This window comes from Otolemur garnettii, unplaced genomic scaffold (genome assembly GCF_000181295.1).
Source record: "Otolemur garnettii isolate 467f Iridium unplaced genomic scaffold, OtoGar3 scaffold00049, whole genome shotgun sequence".
Taxonomy (NCBI): domain Eukaryota; kingdom Metazoa; phylum Chordata; class Mammalia; order Primates; family Galagidae; genus Otolemur; species Otolemur garnettii.
Window position 1 is genome coordinate 1,786,327 of NW_003852444.1, and position 26,957 is coordinate 1,813,283.

Sequence of the window (26,957 nt, forward strand, 5' to 3'; positions counted from 1 at the left end):
TGCCTCTAGTGGGAAGTACAGAAAACAGCTGGAGCTCAACCAAAGAACCTGCCAGCAGGGATCAGTTTGGTGAGAAAGGTGGTCCTACAGCTGAGGGCCACAAAATGGACTTCCCAACCCAGGCTGCAGGAGAAAGTTCTTCAAGGTGGTGAGTATGTGTATGAATGTGTGTGTGTGTGTGTGTGTGTGTGTATTTGGGGGAATCATAGCATCAGCAAAACCAGAAGTGGGACCACTCCAACAGAGGGATTGCCACTGAGCCTTGACAGCAAACAAACCCTGGGTTCCCAACCACAGACTCCAACAAAGGACTCTACAGGCTGGATCCACATTAACCACATCTCAACAGAAACCTGTCATGTGAATTTGAGATGAGTGTAGTTGCCTGACTGCAGAGGCATCAGGACAAGCAGGAAATGAGAGTAATTCTACACACATCCCAAATCACATGAGTTAATACTATCAGTTTTTATCGTATACCCAGAAGCCATGTTGAGAAAGGAATAAACAATACTAAACATTACTCTAATACAAGGTTGAACCTCAAATTAATAAAATATTTGCATGTAAAGGTTATATTAAGTTAATATAGACCATTTATACTGTACAGAGATACTTTTAATTGGTATATTATATTATTTGTGTAAGTTTTCCCCTTTCCATACTACACGTCAGGATGGCAACTTAGGAAGTTAAGATCATTATAGAAAACAAATTAGCTGTGATTTTCATGAAACATCAATGAAAAGCATTTATTTAAATGTATTACCTATTATACAGGCAAGTCGATCTTGAAGAATAGATTGCTCTGGATTCCATGTCTAGGCTTATAACTTATTAAGGAAAGAGTTCTGTTCCAGAAAAGGGCCATCCAATGTTAATACACAATAAGGAAATTACAAGCTTTCAATGAGATGATTCTCACAAAGCATTTAGTGTCCATTAAGTTTTAGTTGCCAAATCTTTCTTTTCTCATCCCCACTACTACCTCTTAAGTCGTTTCCCCAAAGTCATGAGTTGGTTATTCACAGGGAAAAGACTAAGGCATAGAAATGCCATTTTTAATTTTTCCTGGGTGTATAGACATATAGCAGAACAGTATTCAGACACACTCAGGGCAGCTAATTAGTGGTGAGTCATATCCAAAGCTATGGAAGCTCCTGCGAGGTACAGCAGTTGTTTGCTCAAGTAGCATATCTCTCAGAAGGTGCTTCTTACATTCCTCTGGGGAAATAAGGATAAATGTTAATTCTGATAAAAATAGGATGGAAAGAACTCAATGGGAAAAGTTAGTAACTAAGACCCAGATAGAGTAGTTCCTTGGGAGTGAATGAAACTATTGATAGTAACAGGAACGCCTGTGGCAGGAGATATTAGGGTGAGGAAGTTGGGGGCAGGAAAGCAGGTAGCAGTGGGGGAAATCCAAAGGGGTGGAGGGCAAGACGCAGGCCAGCAGCAGGCCTGTGCCTACACAGACATCACGGGGTGTTATCATGCCCAAGGGCCAGGGGTCCAGACTATGCAGGGAATACTGATTTCTTCGGTAAAACTCCAGGTATGAATCAGAATTCCTCTTCTCTCCTTACATCCACAGTTGGGAATCCATGATGGAATAACTTTTGTCTCAGACCTCAAAATCTGGAATCTAGAATGAAAGAAAAATACTGTCATGTAAACATTGAAAAACAAACTTCCAGAACTGTAGGATCTTTTAGGTACAAGCTAAGCCCCTTATTTTACAAATGAGGAAACAGACCCAGAGAGATTGACTTTCCCAATGTCATAAAGTTGAACTAAAGCCAAAGTGACAACCCAGAGTGTTTAGCACTATGCAATCTATTTACAAATTTACCTGCATGGTACAAATATTCCAAAGCTTGTAGTCATATCTACTTTGCTGAGGCACAATTTTAATTATACTTTTCCTCCAGTCTTTAATGCTTACCCAAGAGCAGTTCAGTAGTGCTGGACATTAAGACAATGATTTTATTTCCTACTATCACTATTTCAAGGTGATATTTACACCAATAAGGATTTTTAAACTTTCATTTGGATACATACTAAAAAATATGCTTATTATAGACATTTATTAAAATATTAATAATTTTAAAAGAAGAAAGAAAAATATCTACAATCCTCTTACCCAGAAATAACCCGTTGATATTTTATGATCATTCTTTCAGTTCTTTTTCTTAGTACATTCTAACCTACTTTTTGTTTTTAATCTCGTAATATATCATCCGTAATTTTAGCATTTGGAAAAGCAGGAAGGATGCTTTTTTTTTTTGTACCAACAGAAAAACATTTTTACTAACTGATAATGGTGTGTAGTCGGGAACACAATACTCAGCAGTCCTTATCAGTTCACCCATATCAGTTCACAGCAAATTCAGCTTTGATGTACATTGGGAGTTCCACCTCTCAGCATCCCTCTCATTGCTTCTTCTCCTTCAAGGTTCCCACAGTTTCCTTTTCACCTCTGCCCTTTCTCTTAACTTTTGACTGCATCTCTCCATCAGAGGTCCCAATAGTTCTTCCCTTCTGTGGACCTTGAGGTTGGGAGAGCTCCAGGTTTTTTGGGATCCTGGGCTTGCTGAATGGAAGGAGCACAGGTGAACCTGAAATTCTTCATGTCCTGCACAAGTGGTAAGACTGTCAAGTGAAACTATACTTTCTTGGTCTATTGGCATTACAGTGACAACACTTCTAGCTAAGTAGATCTTTATCTTGCCAATATAGACCAAGTAGTATCAAAGAATTCTAATGGGTCTAACTGATGACATCTATCTGATGTCTCAGTTTTTTTCTTCCCGTCTTATCAAAGACCCACATTCTATTATCACAGAAATGAATAGATTAATATTAGGAATTAAAAACCCATTGTTTCCTCTGCTCCTTCTAGTAATGCCAGTGAAGAGAGGAAAACTTCATAGAAGATGCCCAAGAGCCGAGAGAACAAAACTAGCAAAAGCTGAACAAGCTTTTGGTGATATGAAAATATGCAAAGGAAGTGTATCTCAACAGAAACAGGAGACCAACAAGGAACCTGCAGAAATATTTTAATGATTGTGAACTTGGACTTAATGGTTTTCAGGCTACAGATGGGATAGTTCCGTTGTGTGATGCATCCTCTGTGCTCTAAAACTAGATGAAACCGGCCACTAAAACCAGGTGTGTGAGAGAAGGGAAAGGTACTTTCAATGCTGTCCTTTAAGAAGACCAGGCTCTGAGATTTTGGTTCCTCTTTCCTTTTCTAACTACTCTCAATCCCTTCCCTCCAGGACAAAGAAGTAAATATTCCTGTCTCCTGACTCCTGCCAAAACTCCCCAGTGATGCCAAAGCCTTGAAAGGCAATGAAAGCCTAAAGAGTCAAGTAAGATCTTAGTTTAGGAACTAGAAGGACAATTAAAAGTTAAGATAAAATGTTTATGGAATGTTTACTCTACAGGGAACTTACAAGAGGTGGGTACCCAAGGTTGCAGAGAAGCAGAATGAGTAAGGAATACACCAAGAGCAAGTAATTGCCCTCTCGGGACTCCTAGATTCTGAAAAGTTACCAGCCAAGACTGACAAAGTAAAAACCTCCATCCCCATGAAGAGGGTGGAAGACAGCTTCAAGGACTTCCTGAGAGATTGGCTGCCTCACATTCAAAATGAGTCCTGCGTGTGAGGCGAACACCCAGTCCTGGTAAGTCCACACAGGGAAGGCTGAGAGGAGGAGGTGAGCAGTTGAAACCCCTGGGAGCAGCCAGGACTGTCCTGGGATTTTCTCACTGTTTATAGCCAAAGGCCCTTTGGAATCTTCCCAAGCCCTTAGTGATGCAACTCATTGTTTTCAAGCCACTGGAAGCCACCTTATTCTTGATCAGTCATCCAATCAACACTGTAAACTGAAGTGCTCAGTTCGTGTAGACCAGCGGTTCTCAAACTGTGGGTCGTGACCCCTTTATAACAATGAAAATATATCATGGCATTAGGAAGGTTGAGAACCACTGGTGTAGACATAACTTTAAGGAACTAAAGAATGGAGCTCAGAAGGGCAAGGGCTCTTTTCTTGGCCTTGAAGCTTTTGTATTCTATTGGAGATAAGAAAGAGTGAGAAGGGCTAGGGTTGGTGTAAGAACCAAAGATAGACATAGACTTCTATCTTTTCTTGAAAAAAAGAGATGGTGAACATTCTCAACAACCAGAAAGCATAATTTCTATGGAACTAAGGCAGGTTTGTTCCCTGATATGGTGGAAAAGTTGGTGGTAGGGATCATCCCAATTCAAAAATTGTCAGAGATGTGCTGCTAGAAACATTTGTGCACAGACATCCTTTTATAAAATGGCCTTTTTCCTTGGAAACAACCCAAGTGCCCACCAATACATGCCTGGATTCATAAAATATCATATATGCATACTATGGTGTTCTACTCAGCCAGAAAGGGAAAGGGGGATCCAGTACCACTTGTGACAACCTGGATGGATGTAGAGACCATTCTACTCAGTGAAACATCACAAGAATGGAGAACCAAACACATGGATTCAATACCAGGTTGGAGCTGATTGATCAACACTTAGGTGCACATGTGGAAGTAAATCTCAATGAAGATCAAGTTGGGAGAGGGAGAAGGAAGGGTGGGTAAACTCACATCTATTGAGTATAGTGCACACACTGTTTGGGTGGGGTTGTGCTTATATAACCTTGACTCATTTTTTTTTAATGCCTTTTTATTTTATTCTTAACCTAGTATTTCCTCTTTTATTTTTTTTTTTTTTTTGAGACGGAGCCTCAAGCTATCCCCCTGGGCAGAGTGCCATGGCATCACACTCACAGCAACCTCCAACTCCTGGGCTCAAGCGAGTCTCCTGCCTCAGCCTCCCAAGTAGCTGGGACTACAGGCGCCTGGCACAACGCCTGGCCATTTTTTTTGGTTGCAGCCATCATTGTTGTTTGGTGGGCCCGGGCTGGGGATTCGAACCCACCACCTTAGGTGTATGTGGCTGTCGCCTTAGCTGCTTGAGCCACAGGTGCCAAGCCAACCTTGACTCATTTTGTGCAGTGAGTTAAAACTAAGTATGTAACCTCACTCTGTGTCCCCAGTTAAACTAAGTATGTAAACAAAACACCTTCTAACATTCTGGGGAAAAAAAGAATTGTCAGGGGTGAACTATGGAAGGTTTCCATGTATCAGAAGGCTTCTAGCCTTTCACCCTTGACTGAAGGAAAGTTTTCTCATTTCTGTCGTTGGCCTCCTTTCCTATTTCCTCAGTCTCTGGTTTTGAGTCAACTGGTCCCATTCATCAACACCTCCTCAATCAGCTGTGTCTGTGATCTTAATCCTTTGATCTCAAAACTGAGTAACCCATGTCTTACTGCCTGCAGTCCCACCAGCTATACATAGAGTGATCGAAGACCAAACAATGAGCTTTTCCCTTTAACACTGCTTTAAACTATAGCTTGTGTATATTCATTTATCACCAAGATTTACAGCTAGATGAAATCGTGATGTTTTCTCTAACTTGTTCCTTCTTCAGAGGAAGAAACTATGGCTTCAAAATGTAGCAGCTGATCCAGCAATGTACAGATGGTTTACTGATACCGATAGGAACAACCCAGGTCTCCTTGTATGAATCTGAGCATGCCTTAAACCATGTCTACTTTTTCAAAGAACAAAGGCACAGGTTTTGTTTTTGTTTGGTTGTTCATTTGTTTTGCTTCTACTTTATTATTTCTATACATCTGCCTAGTTCTTTACATAGCCAATCTGTGTCTCTAGTTACCAGATGTGATGATGGAGCTTCCTCTGAACACCTCTATGATAAAATCAGGATGACTCACCCTCTCTGTCCTCCCTGCCAAATGAGTTTCTGAAGAAGGAGACCAAACCATACTGATTTGTTACCAGAACCTTCCTGGACCAGGCCAAATATTTACCAAGTTCATCAAAGTAGAATGAAATTTTCTAATTATCCCAAAAAGCTGAGAGCAAGGGTATCTATCAGTAAAAATACTTTATCATCATCTAAAATAGCCTCAAAATTTATTATGATAGAAAGGTACTAAGCTCACACTATGCACAGAGCATGGTACTACCTACTCGCTGGGGGCACACAGACCCTTTATCTTACTTCCTCACTTTATAAGCAGGGACTCTGCAAATAGGTGATTTAAGTAATGGATTTGATTGCAAAGGAAGTTTATCACCCATATTCTGTTAGCTTTCAGACTTTTATAAGAGATATTCATGTTGTTTCCTGTCCCCATATCACTGGACAGAATCTACCTCAGTGATATGGACTTGTTGCGTATAGACAATAGCCACTTATGATTAATTAGCACTTTTTAAAGCACATTCATATTCATTTGTTCATGTGATCATAAGATATTTTTGAAATGGGCATTATCTCTATTCACATGTTACAAATGAAAAACTTTGCACACAACAGGCTCACGGAAGAGGCAACTGGGACTTGGATCCCTTGACTTCTTATTTAAAGCTTTCCACTCACCACACATCATTCCTGTACCTGGTGAGCTCGCTATCCTGGGCCTCCCACCCGAGACCCCTCAGGTGCCTCCCTGCCCAGACGATATCTTTCCAGAACCCCTTCCCCCCTCCACCAGTGGGCTTGGGTAGAGCTGAGTCATGCAGTGCAGCTTTAAACCTTGTTCCAGCTTCCTTCCCATGTAGGTCTGAGACCTAGGCAAATCACGTTAGCCCAGTTCCTTGTTTATAAAATGAAAGGGATGGAATATTTGGCTTACCTGTTTTCTTTCATTTAAATGGTTTGATTACATTTTGGAGGGAATCTTGATCCTCCACACCAACTCTGAAGGTGAAGATTCTGTCTGTGGTGGCCACTGGCCTACAGATCAGCAATGAGTTACTTATTGAAGCTGCTAATACAAGGCAGCAGGTTCCCAGTCCTCAGCTCACTGCTCTCTCTCTCTCTGGCCCTAAAACTTCACCTCCAAACCTGAGAACCCAAAACCAGTTTTTATTCTTAGCAGTTTCTGCAGCAATACCTTCTAGCCACTGCAGGGCCAGGGTTGAAGTGAGACGAGAGATGCCTGCTCCATCAGGTCCCCTGCTCTCTCCCTCCACCTGTCAGAGCTCCAGCCAGTGTTTCCAGACAGAAGCCTCAATTGAATTGTGCGTTTCAGTTCTCTTGCATTTGATTCTGTGGCTCCACTCTGATTTTCTGACTGCTGATGAATTGCCTTTGTTCTCTGTTTGACCACAGTGGCTTGCACAGACCTGCTCTTGTTAATTTCAGGTTTAACCAAAATCTAATTTTTTTAAGCTTCCTATTTGATTTTGTGGCACTGCTGCTTTTCTAAACACAAATTTCTAATGTTGAAAGGCAGTATTTCCTAGAGGTTGGTTAAAGGCACAGGGCCTGATGCACTCAATACATTTTTAATAAATAAATGAATTAATTTACTAATTACATATTTTTAAGAGCAGGAAATATACCTAGCTATTATATTTCTATTAAGAAAAACTGTAATGTTCAATTATACTTTTGTACAGGACCAGTCTGCATGCTAGAAGGGTGATGTCCTGGTATAGCTTTAGCTAGAAAAGGAGGGAGAATTCACTCCATTTGAAAAAGCTCAATAGATTTCCATCACCTCATGCTCAGTAGTAATATCTGAGTATCATCAGTTTTCAAAAGTACTCGTTATATTCTTTTGCTAATCATTTATTTAAACATCTAAATAAATGTCTGTAACTTGCCATATAAATTGCACATTTTGAGAAGGCCTAACTACAGTGGCAATTTAATTACAAAGCTCCAAATTTAATTAGCCAAGTACTAACCTTGTTATTCCCCTTCCTAGCACTTAGCACAATTATACTTAATTAATCATTTGTAATTATTAATTCAATTTCTGTGTCCCTAGTTAAATTAGAAGAACCAAGAAAGCAGGACCCATATTTCTTTCTTGCTCTCAGACAGGTATCTGATGCCCGGCATACAGCGGGTGCTTGGCAATACTGGTTTAAGAGAATTGAACTTTACCTGGACTGAAGGGTAAATGAGAAAGATATGAGAAGTTCCTTTCTAGGTAGTGACCTAGACTGGGTGTGCCCTACAAGAAGCATGAAGAGCAGCTGAACGCCATTGCACACCTGTGGTGCTCAGGTAATTACAATGCTTTGCCCACTGCCATCCTCATTAAAGAATCTTTCCTTTCTTTCCTGACTCCACCTTTCTTTCCCTCCTTTTCTCTCTTTCTACCTTTTTTTCCTTAGGTTTTCTTTCTCCTTTGCTTTTTTCTTACCTTCTTTCAGTCTTCTCTCTCTCTCTCCCCCCACCCCCACCCCACCCCTCTTCTACATAGGTAGATTACCTCCTATGTAACAGGGACTAGGTTGGGTCCTAAACATAAAAGGGTGGCTGGAACCCGGAATTTGGCTTTCAGAATCCCACAGTTTAGTGTCAAAAACCAAATGTCCCTTTCTCCAAGGCCTTCATTGCATTCTCTCCTACCCACTTAAGATTAAGGAAAAACAGGGTCAATGTCCTCATTCTAGTCCCAGTCCTAGCCCAGAATTTAATCCAGAACTCCTAAAAAGAAGACCTCCACTTGCCCTCAGTAACTCTCCTCTTCCCCCGGCAGCCCGACCTACCTGCTTCATGGGGAGGGACAACATGACCTGGGTGAGTGAGTTCGTCCTAATGGGTCTCTCCAGCGACAGGCAGACCCAGGCCGGACTCTTTGTCCTGTTTGGGGCCACGTACCTACTGACCCTGCTGGGCAATGGGCTCATCCTCCTGCTGATCTGGCTGGACTCCCGGCTCCACCTGCCCATGTACTTCTTCCTCTGCAACCTCTCCATCGTGGACATCTGCTACACCTCCAGCGGGGTCCCCCAGATGCTGGTGCACTTCCTCCTGGAGAAGAAGACCATCTCCCTTGCCCGATGTGGGACCCAGCACTTCTTCTCCCTAGCTCTTGGCGGGACTGAATTCCTGCTGCTGGCTGCTATGGCCTATGACCGCTACGTGGCAGTCTGTGACCCCCTGCGTTACACATCTGTGATGAGCCCACGGCTCTGTGTTATGCTGGCGGCTATCTCCTGGCTTGTGGGCCTCGCTAATTCTGCCGTGGAGACAGCAATCACCATGCGCCTGCCCACCTGTGGGCACAACGTGCTGAACCACGTGGCCTGTGAGACCCTGGCACTGGTCAGGTTGGCCTGTGTGGACACGACTATCAACCAGATAGTCATAGTGGCCTCTAGTGTGGTGGTGCTGCTGGTGCCCTGCTGCCTGGTCACGCTATCCTACACCCACATCGTGGGCGCCATCCTGCAGATCCGGTCCACCCAGGGCCGTCGCAAAGCCTTTGGGACCTGTGTCTCCCACCTCACTGTGGTCTCCATGTCCTATGGGATGGCCTTTTTTACATATATACAGCCACACTCCATGGCCTCAGCTGAGCAGGACAAGATGGTGGTGCTCTTTTATGCTGTGGTGACCCCCATGTTGAACCCTCTCATCTACAGTCTGCGCAACAAAGATGTGAAGGCTGCTCTGAGTCGAGTTCTTATGAGGACCTCTGAATTAAAACATTAAAATGTTGTTTTCATAATGAGAGGGCTTCGCGCTAAAGACAGTGGGTGTTGGTGTGCCCTCCTGCTTAAGGGGTGTGTGCATAAGTGTCCAACGGCCTGCACATGTGTGTAAGGAAATCGTTACCATCTGCACTACACTCTTTTGATGTAATAGAAAAATAGGATTATATCTGTACTCTATTTTTGGAGTCTGCTTTATTCCCCCCCTAAAAAAAAAATGTGAATTACAATTTAAGAATGTATACACCTTGTAGAAAGTTAAATGAAATATATTCATTTTCTTAAAGGGAAGAAAGGGGGGAAACCATATACCAGTGTGTTTGGATCAGGAGAAAAGATTGAATCAAAAGTTAGGGCAGTGCACAAAATATATGCCAAGAAAATCTACTTCCTTGCTATAATCAGCAAATATATGTCTAAACCTTCTATAGTCAATGAGAAAAGGAAAAAATAAAATTCGCTGTGCTCATGGGATCAACCAAGCCTTAGGTCAGAGGTAGGAAAGTTTCTCTTGTGACTCACGATGGTCCAGCCCAGCTCTCTAGGGTGGGGAATTCACATAGGGATTTGAGAATTACAGTAATAGTCCCTTCAGCCCTGATGAGTATGACAGGGCATGTTTGAGTCACACAAATATCCCTCTGTTTATTTCCCTTCTGAATTTGCAGTGGTAGCAAATGGCTGGCCAGAAGGTCAGATATTCAGGACCTCAGAACAATGTCTGTCTACATCAGGTCCAAGGATATCTTCCTGTGAAAACTAAGGGATGTATTCAGAACTTCTTGAGACCAGAAGGCCATGCTGCACAATCAGGAGTCCTCAAACTTTTTTAAACAGAGGGCCAGTTCACTGACCCTCAAACTATTGGAGAGCAGGACTGCAGGGCCCCTGGATGAGTTGGCTGCTAAGCAGGATAGGCAGCTGCAACAAAAACACCTGGCCGGCCAATTAAATGTTCTAAGCCGGCCTCATGTGGCCTGCAGGCCATAGTTTGAGGACACCTGTCGCACATGATCAGAGGTGAGCCAAAAGATTCAGCAAGAGAAGAAGAAGAGAAGAATCCTATTTCTTCAAGGCAAAAATTGTGTCCTGCTCTTATAATACACAATGAAATTACTGAGCTCTAAACATCCTAGTCCATAAAGCAAAGCAGTGATAATTTTATCCTGGGGAAAAAAGTTTAAAAACAGGTTTTACAAATCAGAATAAAGCCTTTCCTTACCTAAAGCATCTCTTGTTTGTCAAAACACAGAATAAATAAAATGCACAAATGAATACAGTTCAAACTTTTACTCAGTCTGTAGCAAAAAAGCTAAAGCATTGAGCAGAAGAGAATGGGGCACATTTTTAATTTTTTTTTTTTTTTACAACAGCATAAATCCACTTTTATTTACTTTTCATCAGTTTAAATCCTTGAGGGGTACAGCATTACACGGATTCTATGTCCAATGGCCTTAGCAGGAAGGTTGCTTCGGAATTTGGCACGAACCATACCACTGTTTCCATGGGCTCGAGTTATCTTTCCCCAGATTACCCTGGTTTTGTTTGGTTTGCCACCAGGAGTCACTGTGTTGTTCTTTGCTTTGTATACATAAGCACATCTCTTGCCCAAATAGAATTCAGTTTCATCTCGGGCATAAACACCTTCAATTTTAAGAAGAGCTGTGTGCTCTCTTTGGTTCCGGAGACCTCTCTTATAGCCAGCAAAAATGGCCTTTGACCACAGCCTTCCAGACATATTTGCCTTTTAGAAGTCCTGTTCCCAGCAGACCTCCACAGGCCCCAAGATGGCGGAAAGAGCACATTTTTAATTTTTTACTAAGACTTTTAAAATTGAATAAAGTTCACATATCACACAATTCACAGTTATTTTCATTTTAAAGTGTACAATTCATTGGCATTTAGAACAACCACAATGTTGTACACCTTCATGCTTATCTAGCCCCAAAAACATTTTCATCATCCCCAAAAGGCCACCCCACACTCATTAAGCAGTCAATTCCTCCCCAGCTCACAAAAACCACTAATCTGCTTTCTGTCTCTGTGGATTTTCCCATTTTGAAATTTCATATGAAGGAAACATACACTATGTGGCCTTTCATGCCTGGATTCTCTCCTTAGCCTGATGTGTTTGAGGTCTACTCATGTTGCAGCATGTAGCAATGCTTTGCTCCCTTTCATGGTGAGTGATACTTCATTTTGTGGGTACATCACATTTGCTTATACAGCAGCAGACAATTGGCTTTTGGATAATTTCTACCTTTTCACTATCATGAATCGTGCTACTATGAACATTCATGTACTAATTTTTGTCTGGACACTTGCTTTCAATTCTTTTGGGTGTGTACCTGGAAGTGGTATTGCTAGGTCATATGGTAATTCTATGTTCACCTTCTTAAGGACCTGCCGAACTGTTCTCTACCACCACCCAAACGTTACATTATTCATTACCACTGACAATGAACACAGTTCCCATTTCTCCACATCCTCCACCACCACTTACTATTTTCAGTTCCTTGATTATAGCCATCCAAGTAGGTGTGAAATATTATTGCATTCTAGTTTTCATTTACCTGTCCTGATGAATAATGACATTAAACATATTTTTATGCTTTTTGGTCATTTGGAGAACTTGCCAAACTTTTATTTTTAGAGCTTTCTTTGAATATTAATTTGACTTTCAAAATCAACAATTTTTTGTTTTCTTTCTCTATTTCTTTCATAAATGCTCTCTTACTAAAAATCCTCCATGTGTGCCTTTTTCCCACTCTTTCCCCAGTGTCTGCATTTTGTACAGCAAAGAAATCTGGAGGATTCTTCTTCCTTAGATGATGAGGGAGAACAAACTGATAATTTATAATCTTGAATCATAAAATTTAATCTATACCTGAAACTTATAGTTTAATGTATTTCTCTTTATCCTCATCACATATGTATGGAGCATCTAGTTTTAAGCATTTATATCCTAGTATACCTTTGAACACAGCTTGGCTGCAAAATGAGCACCAGAATAATTGAATGAGCAAACTATATATGATAAGCCAGGCATGGTGGTGTGTGGCTACTCACGAGACTGAGGCAAAAAGACTGCTTGAGTCTAGGAGTCATGGCTGCAGTGCTCTCTGATCATTCCTATAAATAGCCAAAGAATTCCAGCTTGGACAATGGGGCAAGACCTCACCTCTTTAAAAAAGGAGAGAAATAGAGAAGAAGGAAGGGAAGAGAAGGGAAGGGAAGGGAAGGGAAGGGAGAGCAAGAGAGAGATATTTTTGTATATGGAGTTTATTAATAAAACTAGTTAAAGTTGGAGGGTTTCAACCAAAAGCAGTATGTTGGTTCTACACTGTTTGAGTCATACCTACCTTATTAAATAACTATACAGTAGCAACAATAATATATAAGAAAATTTTTATCCATAACAGTTAAAGCATACCTTTTGTATATAAAGTAATATGATTATATATCTATTCTCCATGGCAGAAAGAGAAATATGCACATCTAGTTTATCCAAAGAAGATATCAAATCACTAAGTTATAGCTTTAAGAAAGGGAACAAGTTCAAATATTTGCCTACTTAACTCGTTTTTGAGTTTTAGAATTCAGAGATTCAGAGTATTTAAAAGACACTAATAAGTAGAAAATAGCTATTTGGATTTTCAAGAGACCCTTCTTACATGTAGCCATTTTGAGGTGGTATTACAGAGAAAACTCTAGAAAAACATCAAAAAGAAGTTTCTATGTTGAGTCACAAAATTTAATTTATACCTGAATCCTAAGGTATAGGACTCAAGACATGAATAAACCATGTTATTGTATATTAATTTTTCCATAAAGCAATATCTAACACACCACATGTGTTAGCTTCATAACATTGTTCTAGGCAATGGTTTTTTGGATGTGACCCCAAAAACAAAGGTCACAAAAGCAAATATAGACAAATGAGATTGGATCAAACTAAAACACTTCAACACAGCAAAGCAGACAATTACACAGACCACAGATTGAGAGAGAATCTTTTCAGAGCATAAAACTGATATGAGACTAATATCCAAAATATGTAAGAAACTCAATTCAACAACAAGAAACAACCCAACTTAAATACGGGCTAGGGATCTAAACAAACACTGCTTAAAAGAAAAGATACAAATGGCCAACAGATACATGAAAAAATACACAGTATCTCTAATCATCAGGCAAGTGCAAACCAAAATCATAATAATATATCATCTTACACCAGGTAACAGCCGTTATCAAAAAGGGGGAAAATAACAGATGCTGATGAGGATGCTGAGAAAAGGGAAACTTTGTACACACTGTCCATGGAAATGTAAATTATTATAGACCTTTTGGAAAATAGTATGTAAGTTCCTCAAAAACTAAAAATAAAGGTACATTATGAGCTAGCACTCTCACTTCTGGATATAGGTTCAAAGCAACTGAAATTGTTTTGTTAAACATTTCCATGTTCATTTTAGCATTATTCACAACAGCCAAGATATGAAAACAACATATGTGTCCAACAGATGAGTGGATAAAGAAAAGGCGGTAGGTATGTGTGTGTGTGTAACAAATGTGAGGTCAGACAATTAAGTTCACAAACTCCTTAAAGTGCTACACACCTCATACGGAATATCACTATGGTCACCTTTGAGGTACTCCCCTTGGGAAGCTATGCCCTGACACCAATGCATAGTCCACACTTCAAAGCAATTCTGGAACTCTTTTCTGCAATGGCTGTCAGAGCTGTTGTTGTGTTACCCTTGATGTCCTGAATATCATTAAAAAAGTCTTCTTTCAACATTTCTTTTATTGTAAGCTAAAGAAAAAAGTCCATAGGGGGCCAAATCAGGTGAGTAGGGAGGGTGTTTCAATACAGTTATTTGTTTACTGATTAAAATCTGTTTTACCCACAGTGCTCTATAAGCTGGTACATTGTTGCGATGCAAGAGCCACACCTTTTTCACGTCAGTTTTTATATTAAGATTCTCCTAACTGTTTACTTGGTCTGCTACGGTTCTCACAGTCAGCAGACAATTTTGATGCATAATTGGACAATTTTTTTGAACGTTTTCATCACTTCTGCTTGTCACTGGCTACCCTGACCTCTCTTCATCAGTGATGCCTTTCTCCCCTCAAAAAAATGTTTAATCTGTTTGTATACCACCATTCTCTTCATGACATTATCCCTATAAAGTTGAACTAACACATACTTGATTTGGCTTCCACTCTTAGCAAGTTTATCAGGAAATTTAATGTTTGTTTGTTGCTCTGATTTAAGCTCCGACATTCTCTCAACAGCACAAAAACATGCAATGCAACAATAATGAATGCTACTCAGCAAGACACCACCACAGGTCAACATAAACACAGCTGTGAGACATTGATGTACCAATGTTACGAAAACTTGCTCAGATGTTTGTACAGTGCTGCCAACATAAGCACCCGGGTGGCAAGTTTGAGAACTTAATTGTCAGAACTTCTTATACAGTGTTGACAAGAAAAGGATAAGACTTAAATGTAAGACCTAAAATTAAGCTCCTAAATAAAAAAATATAAAAAAACCAGAAAATCTTCATGATTTGGGGATAGTAAAGATTTCTTAAGCAGAATATAAAATCACAACCATAAATGACAAAAATTTATTCAATCTCATAAACTCTATTTTTATAAATGAACAGTTGCATGATATAGTAGCAATGAATTAGTAATATTCATTGTCTCTGGGAAAAGTCATGAGGAGAATGAGAAAAAAACGGAGGCATTTTATTTTCTTAGAGCTTTTGTAAAATATATGTTCTGTGGAACATATTGGTACTTTAACCATGAGATCTCAGTACATGGGATAGCAGAGCAGAAACCTCAGGAACAGATAAGGCAAGGGTCAAAAAGGAAAGAATTGATTAGCAGCCCCCATCCTAACCTTTCCCTCAGGAGTTACAGCATCAGCTTCCCCCAACCACCTAGGTGACAGAATGAATTTTGAGGTGTCACCTCAGTATGATGTTCAATCTGTTAGTCCACCAATTCTAGAGACCAGTTTCTGTTTAGAAACCAGAAAGGGGTAGCACAAAAAGAAAATGCTCTGTTAAAAGAAACTGCTCTCTTAAGCAGTTCAGTTGTTAAAGGTCAGAGAAGTGAAAACGTTTAACCTGGTGGAGGTTTTTTTCCCCCCAATTCCTCCCCCTGGCAATAGAGATAGTCAAGAGTCTAAGTGTGTGAGATCCATACTTTTACTAAAACTACGGGAAGGCTGTTTCCCTTTTATACACAGAACTGAAAGAGCTAAGCTGAACTGGCATGGCCATCGCAAAGCACACTTCAGCCTGGCTCCCTGCAGAACCTGGTGGCCATTCAAAGCTTCCAATTGGCCCCTCCAGAGGCTACATTCCAAACACTAAACCTTCCCTGACATCCTCCTCCACACCACTAAAGCAAACCTGTTATCCCCACAAGCTACCGTGACACACTCCACACGAATCATCACACAGCAGAAAGTCACAGGGAGAAAATGAGTCCTGTGCTTCTCAGATACCATGTCCAGTTGCATTCCTGCAGCTGACAAGTTGGTGACCCCTAGCCAAGCCACGCCTCTCTCTGAGCCTGATTCTTTGATCAGGAAAATAGTGAGGTTGAAATGATGATCCTTCAAGTTCTAGCCAATGTTTATTCCTTCCTGTGATTCTCATTTTGCATTTTATTCCCTTCAGTGCTGAGAATTTCAACCACACTCGGGAGTCATATTTTTGTACCAAAGCTTGGTGCTGACAAGAGAAATAGGCTCAGCAGAAAGCCATCAGCTCCCAGGTGCAGGGCTCTGAAACCCAGCAGCTGGGGAAGTGTCAAAGCCACTTTCTATTTTTAGCAAATTCTATAGTGACTCCTCTGGCCACAGAAGAACTGAAAGAAGGAATTGGGTCAAGGTCCAACTAACTCAGAGTGCCAGAAGATGGATGGAATCCCACTACTCTGCCCTACTTTGACCCTGTGAGAAAGAACTTGGGTTCAGTTGCTATCATTTCTATTTCTTTCAATTCTATGGTCCATCTCTTGTATCTGTATACAAATGATCATGTTCTGAAGTTTGTGAAGGGATTTTCACACATTGTCTCACTTCATTCTCCCTAGTTCTTACAAGGTTTAGACTTTGGATCTAAGATATTCTAAAACATTATTTTTGGACTAGACCTATTAAAATTAAGGCTAAGAGAAAACCCAGAACACAAAGGCAAGATATTGAGTATAAATTTTCACTGGTTGAGAATGTGATTTGATGCAAACTGTTTCAACTCTCTTGGCCTCAACTTTTTTAAATACAGAGTAAGTGGGTTAGCCCCAAAGATCAATCCTCAAAGATTCTTCTAAGCTAGTTTTAAAACTGTTCTTCTCTCAAAAAACATGCCTTAAGAGTTCAAACATAAAGTTAAATACTCCGTCTCAAACTGATTCTCAAAGTAGGCTCCACATTGTAATTGCCTGAGAAACATTAAAGTTAATAATATATTAATGTCTTTCTTTTACCACCCTGAGATTCTTGTCTAAATGCTCTGGCCTTCTAGAGTTATGCAAAGTTTCCCAGGCGATTCTAATACTTGGACATTGTTGAAAACATTTCCCTGGTAGACACCATAGGTCCGGTGGGATTTTCACAGGCAAGCCCTATTCTCTGGAATTTTCCCTTTCTTCTCAAGCCCCCCCAAAGGCATCCAGAGGGGCTGTTCCAACAAGAGACTCTTCTCTGGGTCCTTGTGTCCATTCTCATAACAGCCATCAGCTACTTACTCACACCATATTGCAAACAGACACAAGACGAATATTGATATGAGAGCAGGAGGGACTCGCCATTAATACACAATAAAATAAAAACTGCAAACTTTTCTTAGTACATATATATTAAGAAAAAATGACATTTATATTCTTTGATAGAGGCTAAAGACCAACAAAGTAAACAAGAGGTGCTTCAAGGGCTAACATGTCTGCCATGACTGGATGGTTTACCCACAAGGCTCAGAAGATTTTGGAGGCACACCCTTACTGACTTCATCTGTGGGCACCATCAGTTTCCAAATGTTGTCATTGCAAGTTAGTGATGAGGGCATTCATGTTTTATTAATCACTGACTTTAACATTCAAACAAATGCCAGCATTTCACCAAGGAATCAGCATGAGCTCAAGAAGTTGGGACATAATTACAGTGGATAGAATGTTCAGCAATGAGTTTCTGATCCTATCAACCTAGGACTAAGCCTGATTAACAGTCTTCTGAGAATCCAGTGAGTGATTATTCTTTCTGTCCTTGATACAGACTGAATTATGGGGGAACCAGGAAGAGCCACTGCCCCCAGCCTGAGTAATAGGGAGAAGGAGGATCTCAGCACATACGTTCCAAATCTTGGGATCAAAGAATAATCCTCAAAATCACATTAAACATGTTTATTCGCATGCCAAACAAAAATTATTTATGGTAAAACATTTCTTAGGAATTGCCGTATAAATTAAATCAGAAAATACCCAAGAAGCTCACACTTTAACGGAAAAAGCATATAACATGTGCAGTCCTACTCAATGTCCTTTGCTGAGCACCAGGCTGTGACACCTGATTCTGATTGGTTCTCTAATTCCTTTTTTTTTTTTTTTTTTTGCAGTTTTTGGTTGGGACTGGGTTTGAACCCACCACCTCCTGCATATGGAGCCGGTGCCTTACTCCATTGAGCCACAGGTGCCACCCTCAAATTCATCTTTTGCCCTAGCAACCTGACCTACCTGCTCACTGGGGAAGAACAACATGACCTGGCTGAGTGAAGTCTTTCCTAATGGGTCTACACCCTCTCATATACTGCTTCCTCAGCAGCCTCTCAGTTGTGACCATCTGCTGCCCCTCCACTGGAGCCTCCAGGTACTGATGTACTTCCTCCTGGGGGGGAAGACCATCTCCCTTGCCAATGTGGGTCCCAGATCTTCTCACTGGACCTTGCGGAAAACAAGATCCTACTGCTGACAACAATGGCCATCTGTGCATTATTTTACAGTGGTGAGCTCAAAACTCTGTGGGGCACAGGAAGCTATCCCTTGGGTTGTGGGCCTGGATAATTCTGCCATGGAGACAGCAGTCGTCATATACCTGCCCACCTATGGGCACAACATGTGAACCTTGTAGCTTGTATTCATGTCACCCACACCAGCTTGTCATGAGGGGCTTCAGTATAGTGGTGCTCCTAGAACCCTGAGCTTAATGCTGGGTAAGAAGTCAGTTGTACAGTAAGAGAAATGCACAAAACTCAGGAAAGGAAAGGGAAGCCCTTCTCCTTAAGAGCAAGGAAAATTGTATGAGGGGATACAGTATTTGTGCAATTGCACACATGTGTATGTGTTTGTGGGAAAGATGCATTCTTTGCTGCTTTTGAAGATGTGAATAATTTATTATGCTCTGAATTCTTCTCTGAGAGAAGCTCTGGCCTTCTATTTGTTGATTAAGTGAACATCAATATATTTTCCATAATAAATTTTACCATTGTCCTAAATGTCAATTTTACCATCTATAATCAAATACTGTTTTTAATGACCATTACTTTTGTACCCAGTCCTGGTACCCATCACCAGTGTTATCTTTGCTTCCTTCCACCCAAGTACTGAGAGTGTCACTGGCCCTGGGATATCACATGGGTCTTGGAAAGAAAAACCAAGCAGTAAACAAACCTGTGGCATAGTCCATGTGTGCAGCATACTTGCCTGGTGCTGCAGGAAACATAAGAAGTCCAATATGAGATGCAATCCTTCCCTACAACCTGAAGATTATTTGGAAATAGAAGAAATAAATCAAAGAAAAAAGAAGAAGAAAGAAATTACAACATAATCCAACAATGAAAAAAAATCCAATACTTGTTTTATTTGGCTAATTGATAAATAGGAGATAGAGATTAGAAGCCCTATCCACTTCCTGGAATTCCCCTACAAAGAGGAAAAACTCATGCAATTTGCAAAGGAATTAAAGGGAAAGTAAAAATTAAATTGTGTATTGAAAATGATAGCAATTGGATGGACGATGGAGTGGAGACAGATGGGTCCATTCCTGGTAAGAGGGGGAACATCACTCAGGTGAAGAGGTAGAAGAAGGGAAGGAGTGTCTGGGGGAAAGGAAGCAAACCAGTCTGGTTAGAGCAAAGATTTATTTGGAGGGGACATGAGGAGCAGCTAAGCCCGTAGACAGGGGTGGACATAGCAGGGCTTTGAAAACAAGGCCAAGGAATTTGCATTACAGGCAAAGGCAGGATAGCTGGGTTTTTGACATGAGGAATAGCACATCTAATACTGTCTTCTAGAAGCTGGGCCCATCCTTCCCTCTAAGACATTACACTATTTGAGACAAAGATAAATAGCACCATCTTTTTTTCTTTTTCTTGAACAAACTCTCTATTTTATGATTAAATGAAAGGAGTAAGTGAATCAATAACTTGTAATAACATCATCTATAATTAAAGCAGACTTTGTAAAACAGGTGGAATTTAAGATGGGAGTCAAAGCCTAAAAGAGTTGGGAAGCTGGAGGACAGATATTGGAAGTTACTTAGAATATAGACAAATGTTAGAAGTAAAAATGAATGAACAGATCTTAAAATTGACAGCTGAACACAGGATGTAACTATAGACAATGTGCCTTTTGCTTTTCTTTTTCTGTTTTGTTTTGTTTTGTTTTGTTTCTCTTCCTTTTGGGAGAAGAAACCCTGGCATCTGAGTAACTCTGGCTTCTCAGCAAGATAAACAGAGCTTACTTTGTGCTTTCCATAAGGGCCATCTGTGATAATGCCCCACATCTGATCTCTTTCCACATCTCAAAAAGGCAAACTCCTGATTAGACAGGTCCCTGTTCTGATTAGGGAGGGATTTGGAATTTGATTTTCTGATAGTGACTCACAAAACAGAGTCTAAATCTCACCAAGAGTTTTAGTGGCCCTGGCCTAGGAAAGCTATCAAATTTTTTTGTTTGTTTGTTTCCATGGAGAATAAATCAATGTATCTGCTGGGGTCCCACCCTGGGAGCTGTGTCCTTTAAGGCCTATGGAGCTGATGAGCGACCATTGACTTGTTAATCCATGAATGGATTAATAAATTGTGGTATATGTATACCATGGAATAATATGCAGCCTTAAAAAAAGATGGAGACTTTACCTCTTTTATGTTTATATGAATGGAGCTGGAACATATTCTCCTTAGTAAAGTATCTCAAGAATGGAAGAAAAAGTATTCAATGTACTCAATACTTTTATGAAATCAATTTCTATTTACTCACTCATACTTTTTTAATGAAAGATAGATCACAACTATAGCCCAGGATGAAGGAGAGAAATGGGGGGGGATGGGAGGGGAGGGGGGTTTAATAGAGGGAGGGCAAATGGTAGGATCATACCTATGGAGCATATTGCAAGGGTACAAGTCAAATCTATCAATAGAACATAAATGTCTTAACACAATAATGAAGTAAATGAGGTGAAATCTATATTAATTAACTTGATGTCAGCACTCAAAATTGTATAAAAAAATCAACACATGGTACCCCACATATGCATAAATGTATTCATGATGTATATGTATATGATTTTTTAAAAAGATATAGAATTAAAAAAATAAAAAGAAGTTAGAAGAGGTGAGAGACAAAGTGACAAAACATACAAAACAGAATTTTCAAATGTGGAAAGCACAGGGGACCACTGCTAGCTTGTGGGGTTAACAGCAGTGGCTCTGATTGTTTGCTCCAGTCAGGTTTTATTGAAGGCTGTTTCCTCATTAACCCAGAGGGTAAGCTGAGGAAGGCAACAAAAACTTTAGCAGTTGCTCTGAGTAAGCATATCAGCTCCTATTGTTTCTATAATCATTAACTTTAAGAGTCTGAGCCGTCTTCAGAAATCTGAAACCTGAGCCTTATGTGGGGGGCAGCATGCTGTCTGTGGTTACACACACAGATGCCTTAGAGGGGTGTTAATCCCACTAGTTCACTGTGGAGTAAAACCCCACTGGTGGAATCAGTCTCCTCTGAAAAATCAGTGGAACAGAAGAATTTTCTTCTAATTTTTATTCAGAAGGTTTTCCTCTGTGATAGGGGATATAAACTCTCCTACCCATATTTCAGGGCTTAAGCTGTTCCCTTGATCTCTGCTCTGGCCAAATACAAATCTCCACAATGGATTTTGCTTTGACTGACAACTGGGCAGGAGACAGCCTAGTTAATGTTTCTTGTCAGGCCTTGCATGCAGCTTCCTCTACAGCCATTGTTTCTTAGAGTGTTTACAGATCCAGCAGGGGTGTTTGCAAGCTGTATCCCCTACAGGTCAGGATTCTAGGAAAAGCAGGAACTGCTCACATAAGGAATTTAGCAGCTGAACTGTTTTTATTTCACCTTGCTCAGCTTATTTCTCTGTTTTTCCCTTTTTTGAGGGGTGTTTTGCCTTTCCAAAAATGGGCTCTTTGGTCACCATTCTGCCTACATCATCATTCCCCTGACAGCAAAATTCTGGGCCAAGGTCCCAGAGTGAGGAATGGCTCTTCCTCTGGAGAAAAGAGGGTGAGGAGAAGAGCAGTAGGAATAGAATTAGAAGAGGGTTTCTAGAATCACTTAGAGACAAAGCAGAGGGCAAACAGACATGACAGAACCTTGGTCTGTGGCCATTCTGAACATGCCTGGGAACTCATATGTTGGAATCCCTGACAGCAGGACTCCCTGCTTCCCCCTGTTTGTAACCAGAACAGAATCTTCCCACCAGCAGCGTCCCTCCACATAACTAGAAGACCAAACCACTACAGAGAGAAGAGCTCTTGACAGTCTTCAGTGTAAGCAAACATCTGGAACATGTTTCAAAATGTCACCCCATCTGTGGTTTCATACCTTCCTGAGGGAATCCTTCTCTTCTAACATATCCTCCCCCATCTCTCTGCCAGATGAATCTATTGCCTCCTATTACTCCTACTGGTAGTCCTAGTGCTTTCCCCTCAGAGTACTTTCCCCAGTTAGCAGTGATAGGCTTCTTTGTGTGACTGGACACTTGTCCCTGACTCCCCAGGAGACTGCAAACCCATGAGGTGAGAGCTGTGCCTGCCACACTTACTGCCTCATTCCCTACATGGCATTGCCTTTCCCCCACAGCACTCAAAAAATATTTGCTAACTGAATCAATTCTAAAACAATCTGTGATGAGCTGGTTACAATGTATAGTTGGTTTATATAAACATGATTTTATATTTTAAAAAATGTCTTGCATAGAACCTTCAGTGGTGAACTATGATGTTCACCATTGGTTGCTGTTGGTTGATAAGACAGATATTTAGATAAGTTTTCATGACACCAAGGAACTGTATTTGTCATTAGCCAAAGAGAATGGGAACAGCAAAGCCTCCAGCCCATGACCAAGGTTCTCTCAATAAATCTGATTTCTCGTTGATCTAAGCTGATTTTCTATACGTCCTAAATAAAACACTTTGACATAGCAACCTTACACAGCATAATGTAGTAGAATAAAATCTAAAGATCATAGCTAGGTGATATTTAGTAACACTTAATACTCTATTTTCCTTAAAAGGAAAAAAAACCCCACTATCTTAGCCCTTTCCTCTCACCTCCATTGGTTGGTATTAAAATAAAAATGCTATTTAAGTGAATTATTCTCTTAGAACCACACCCATCAACAGCACCCTGTACCCCATGACAGTATTAATGTACACAGCTCTGATTTAATAAAAAAAAAAAAAAAAAAAGAACCACACTCATCACTTACCCTCTAGTGAGCCCCAGGCCTACTTTAGTGCCAGAGTCCTGCCCAGCTATTTCTTGTCTATAGTGGTTAAATGTTCCTTATCTAAGTCATATTTACTATATCTGTCTTATTTGACAATTGAATGACATAAGGAAAAGTTGAAAAAATGGGGGAAAATGTATCAGAGAATAAACAAAAAAAAACTAGCCTTTGCTGGTGGCAGAAATGTCCTTGTCATACTCTGTTTTCCCTGCTATTTGCATACTGATGCAGATATATTAAAAAGTTATAATGAGTACAACTTATTATCATGTACATATATGATGTGTTTTAAACCATGCTACTATTACCCTATTGAACACACAGGAAAATAAGGCATAAATTATAAAGTACATATGTAGGGATGCATATTAAGAAAATGTAGAAGATTTATATTTTAAAAAAGTAAAACATAACTGAGAATAAAAAAGAAGAACAAATGAAAAGATAGACCATATTTTTACATAGGAAGAGTCAACTTTATAGAGATATATGTTAAGTTATAAATTTATCAAAATCTCTATTAATATTATTTTTAAAAAGAAATTTCTTGCCAGGTGTGGTGGCTCCTTCCTTTAATCCTAACTCTCAGAGAGACTGCTGCAGAAGGATTGCTTGACCTTAGAAATCTGAGACCAGTCTGAGAAAAATGAAACCAAACTTTTACTAAAAATAGAAAAAATATTAGCTGGATGTTGTGGTGGTCACCTGTAGTCCCAGCTACTCAGGAGGCTGAGGCAGGAGGATTGCTTGAACCCAGGAATTTGAGGTTGGTGTGAGCTAAGCTGATGCCACAGCACTCTAGCTTGATCAATAGAGTAACTTGTCTCAAAGAAAGAAAAGAAAAAGAAAAAGGAAGAGAGAAATCTCTGTTATGGACCACATAAAAATTAGTATAAAAATAATATCCAAGAAAATTCTGAAAAAGATTAATGGAAGAGGGCTAGTTTATCAGATATTCAAAATATCACACACCTGAAATAATTAACATCCTCGATTCAGGACACATGCTTTCACCAGGCAGAAAACAAAACAGAAAGTCTAGAAATAAGCCAACATATATAGCAGTTTAATACCTGATAAAAAGTAGCACTTTACATCAGTAGAGGAAAAAATTACTCAATAAATTGCTTTAGAACAACAATTTAATCATCTGAAAAAGTAAACTTTACTGATACATGATACCTTCTACCAAGATAAATGCCAAAAATAAATAAGATAAACTCCAGAAGAGTAAAATATTTGTATGTAAAAATAAAAATACTAGAAGGAAATAAATAAAAGAGAACATTTTACGATATCAAAGCAAAAATTGCCTTCTAAATATGAGATGAAATCCCAGAAGTCACTAAATGTTTTTATAAAATTTGCAGATATTTCTGCATGGCAAAGCCACTAAAATAAAGGTAAAAACAAACAATTATATAAAAATATAAAGGGCATTGTGAAGGACTGAATAATAATGCAAAGAGGTGGTATGCAGGAGTTCTTTTGTAGTAATGAAATAGTTCTGCACCTTGACTATAATTATACAAGCCTATATGTGGGATAAAACCACATAGAATTATACACACATGCACATAAATGTAAGTTTTTTAAAAAACAGTGATATTGGAATAAGGTCTAATCCATTACTCATTAATAGTAATGCACCAATGCGAATTTCCTAGTTTTGATATTGTACCACAGCTACCTAAATGTCACCACTGGAAAAAAACTAGATGAAGATTAGCAGAACTCCATACTATTTTTGCAACTTCCCGTTGGTCTATCATTTCAAAATAGAAGAGCTTTGAAAATTAATATTAGAATCAAAGAAAATTAAAATAAAAAACATTGGGACTAGGGGGAGAGTGTTTTGCTACTCATGTGATAAATAAAAAGGTAATTACTCTAAGACATAAAGAGCTCCTACAAACCAATATGAAAAAGGTAAAAAAATGAATTCAAAAAGGCTATAGCCTGTTCACAGAAAATAATGCAAATGGCTCTAAACATATAGAATAATGATAAACTCTTACTTATAATAAGGGTATTACAAATTAAAAGTTTATAACATGTCTTTTTTCATCTAACAGATTTGCAAACATAAAAAGTGTCAAAGAAAGTACTCTCATAAATTGCTGGTGGGAAAATAAATTGATGCAAACCCATGGAGGCAATATTTGTCAAAATTGGAAAATACACATACCACTTGACTCAGTATTCCATTTTGTGGGATTTATCCAATAGTTAATTTTCACATGTGTATGATTACATTTATAGTGGATCAATCATTACAATGTTATTATAATAGCAAAAGAGGAAGTAACCTAAATGATCACAGATAACTAAATTTATTTTTTAAATTGTGATATATCCATGCCTAAAGTAAAAGTGAAAAAATACTATGTGTATTCACATACACAGATCTCTTAGACAGGCTGTTACTTGGAAAAGTCATGAAGCAGAACAGCAACTGTCTGTGTAGAAAGATACAGAGACAATATAGTTAGTTAATAAGTTATTTGGTTGGTTGGTTAGCTAGCTGCTAATATAAAGTACAACAGTATATAAGTTAGTTGATTCCTCTGTAAGTTTTGTATTAGTGGGTTTCTGATACAGAATAAAATCTCTTTAGAACTGACAAAAAGCAGTTTTTCTTGAATGCCTCAGAGAACTCAAATTAATTACAAAAGAGCAAGCAACCCCACTTATAAGTGGGCACGAGATTTCAACAGAAAGTTCTCTGAAGATGACAGATGAATGGCCAACGAACACATGAAAAAATGCTCATCATCCCTATTCATCACAGAAATGCAAATCAAAACCACTCTGAGATATGACCTAACTCAGTGAGATTATCCCACATCACAAAATCCTAAATCTGCAGTTACTGGTGTGGATGTGAGAGAAAGGAACACTTTTGCACTGATGGTGGGATTTCAAACAAATGCAACCTTTAAAGAAAAAAGTATGGAGAATTCTCAAAGAACTAAAAGAGGACTTTCCATTTGATCCCAAAAATCCAGCACTATATATCTACCCAAAAGTAAATAAAACAAAACATCATTTTATCACAAGGACATTTGCACCAGAGTGTTTATTGCAGCTCAATTCATAATTGTCAAGATGTGGAAGCAACCCAAGTGCTCATCAGCCAATGAATGGATTAACAAACTTTGGCACAAAAAAAGATGGAGATTTTACATCTTTTGTGTTTACCTTGATGGAGGTGAAATACGTTCTTCTTAGTAAAGTATCACAAGAATGGGAAAAAGCTATCCAATGTACTCAATACTAATATGAAACCCATCTATATACAACTACACATGACACAAAAGAAAAACACAACTATAGTCTAGCAAGGGGGAAGAAAAAGGAGGGAGAGGGGACGGGGGCGGGAGGGGGGCAATTGGGTGGGAGCTTACTAATGTGCACAATGTGAGGGGGCTCAACTACAACTTGAAGTTTAAGTTCATCACCTCATATCAACCTGAACCAAAAAGAAAAAAAAAAAAAAAAGAATGCCTTAGAAGCAAACAAATAGGAGGAATATTTTCCTTGTATATTCTTCAATGCATGTTGAATTTTCAAACCTGAAAGTATGCTACCTATTTTAAAATAG

General features: G+C 39.5%; 2 protein-coding genes across 2 annotated transcripts; one reads left to right on the top strand and one right to left on the bottom strand.

The window, feature by feature from the left end:
* Positions 1-8,632: 8,632 nt before the first annotated feature.
* On the top strand, positions 8,633-9,574 carry LOC100965197 (olfactory receptor 2F1-like). Its single transcript, XM_003791623.3, has one exon. The coding sequence runs from the start codon at positions 8,633-8,635 to the stop codon at positions 9,572-9,574; it is 942 nt and encodes a 313-aa protein (XP_003791671.3).
* A 1,368-nt stretch (positions 9,575-10,942) lies between these two features.
* Positions 10,943-11,371, bottom strand: LOC100961320 (60S ribosomal protein L35a). The gene has a single exon (XM_003791541.3). It carries the CDS (start codon positions 11,309-11,311, stop codon positions 10,979-10,981), a length of 333 nt encoding a protein of 110 aa, XP_003791589.1. The 5' UTR covers positions 11,312-11,371; the 3' UTR covers positions 10,943-10,978.
* Positions 11,372-26,957: the final 15,586 nt, after the last annotated feature.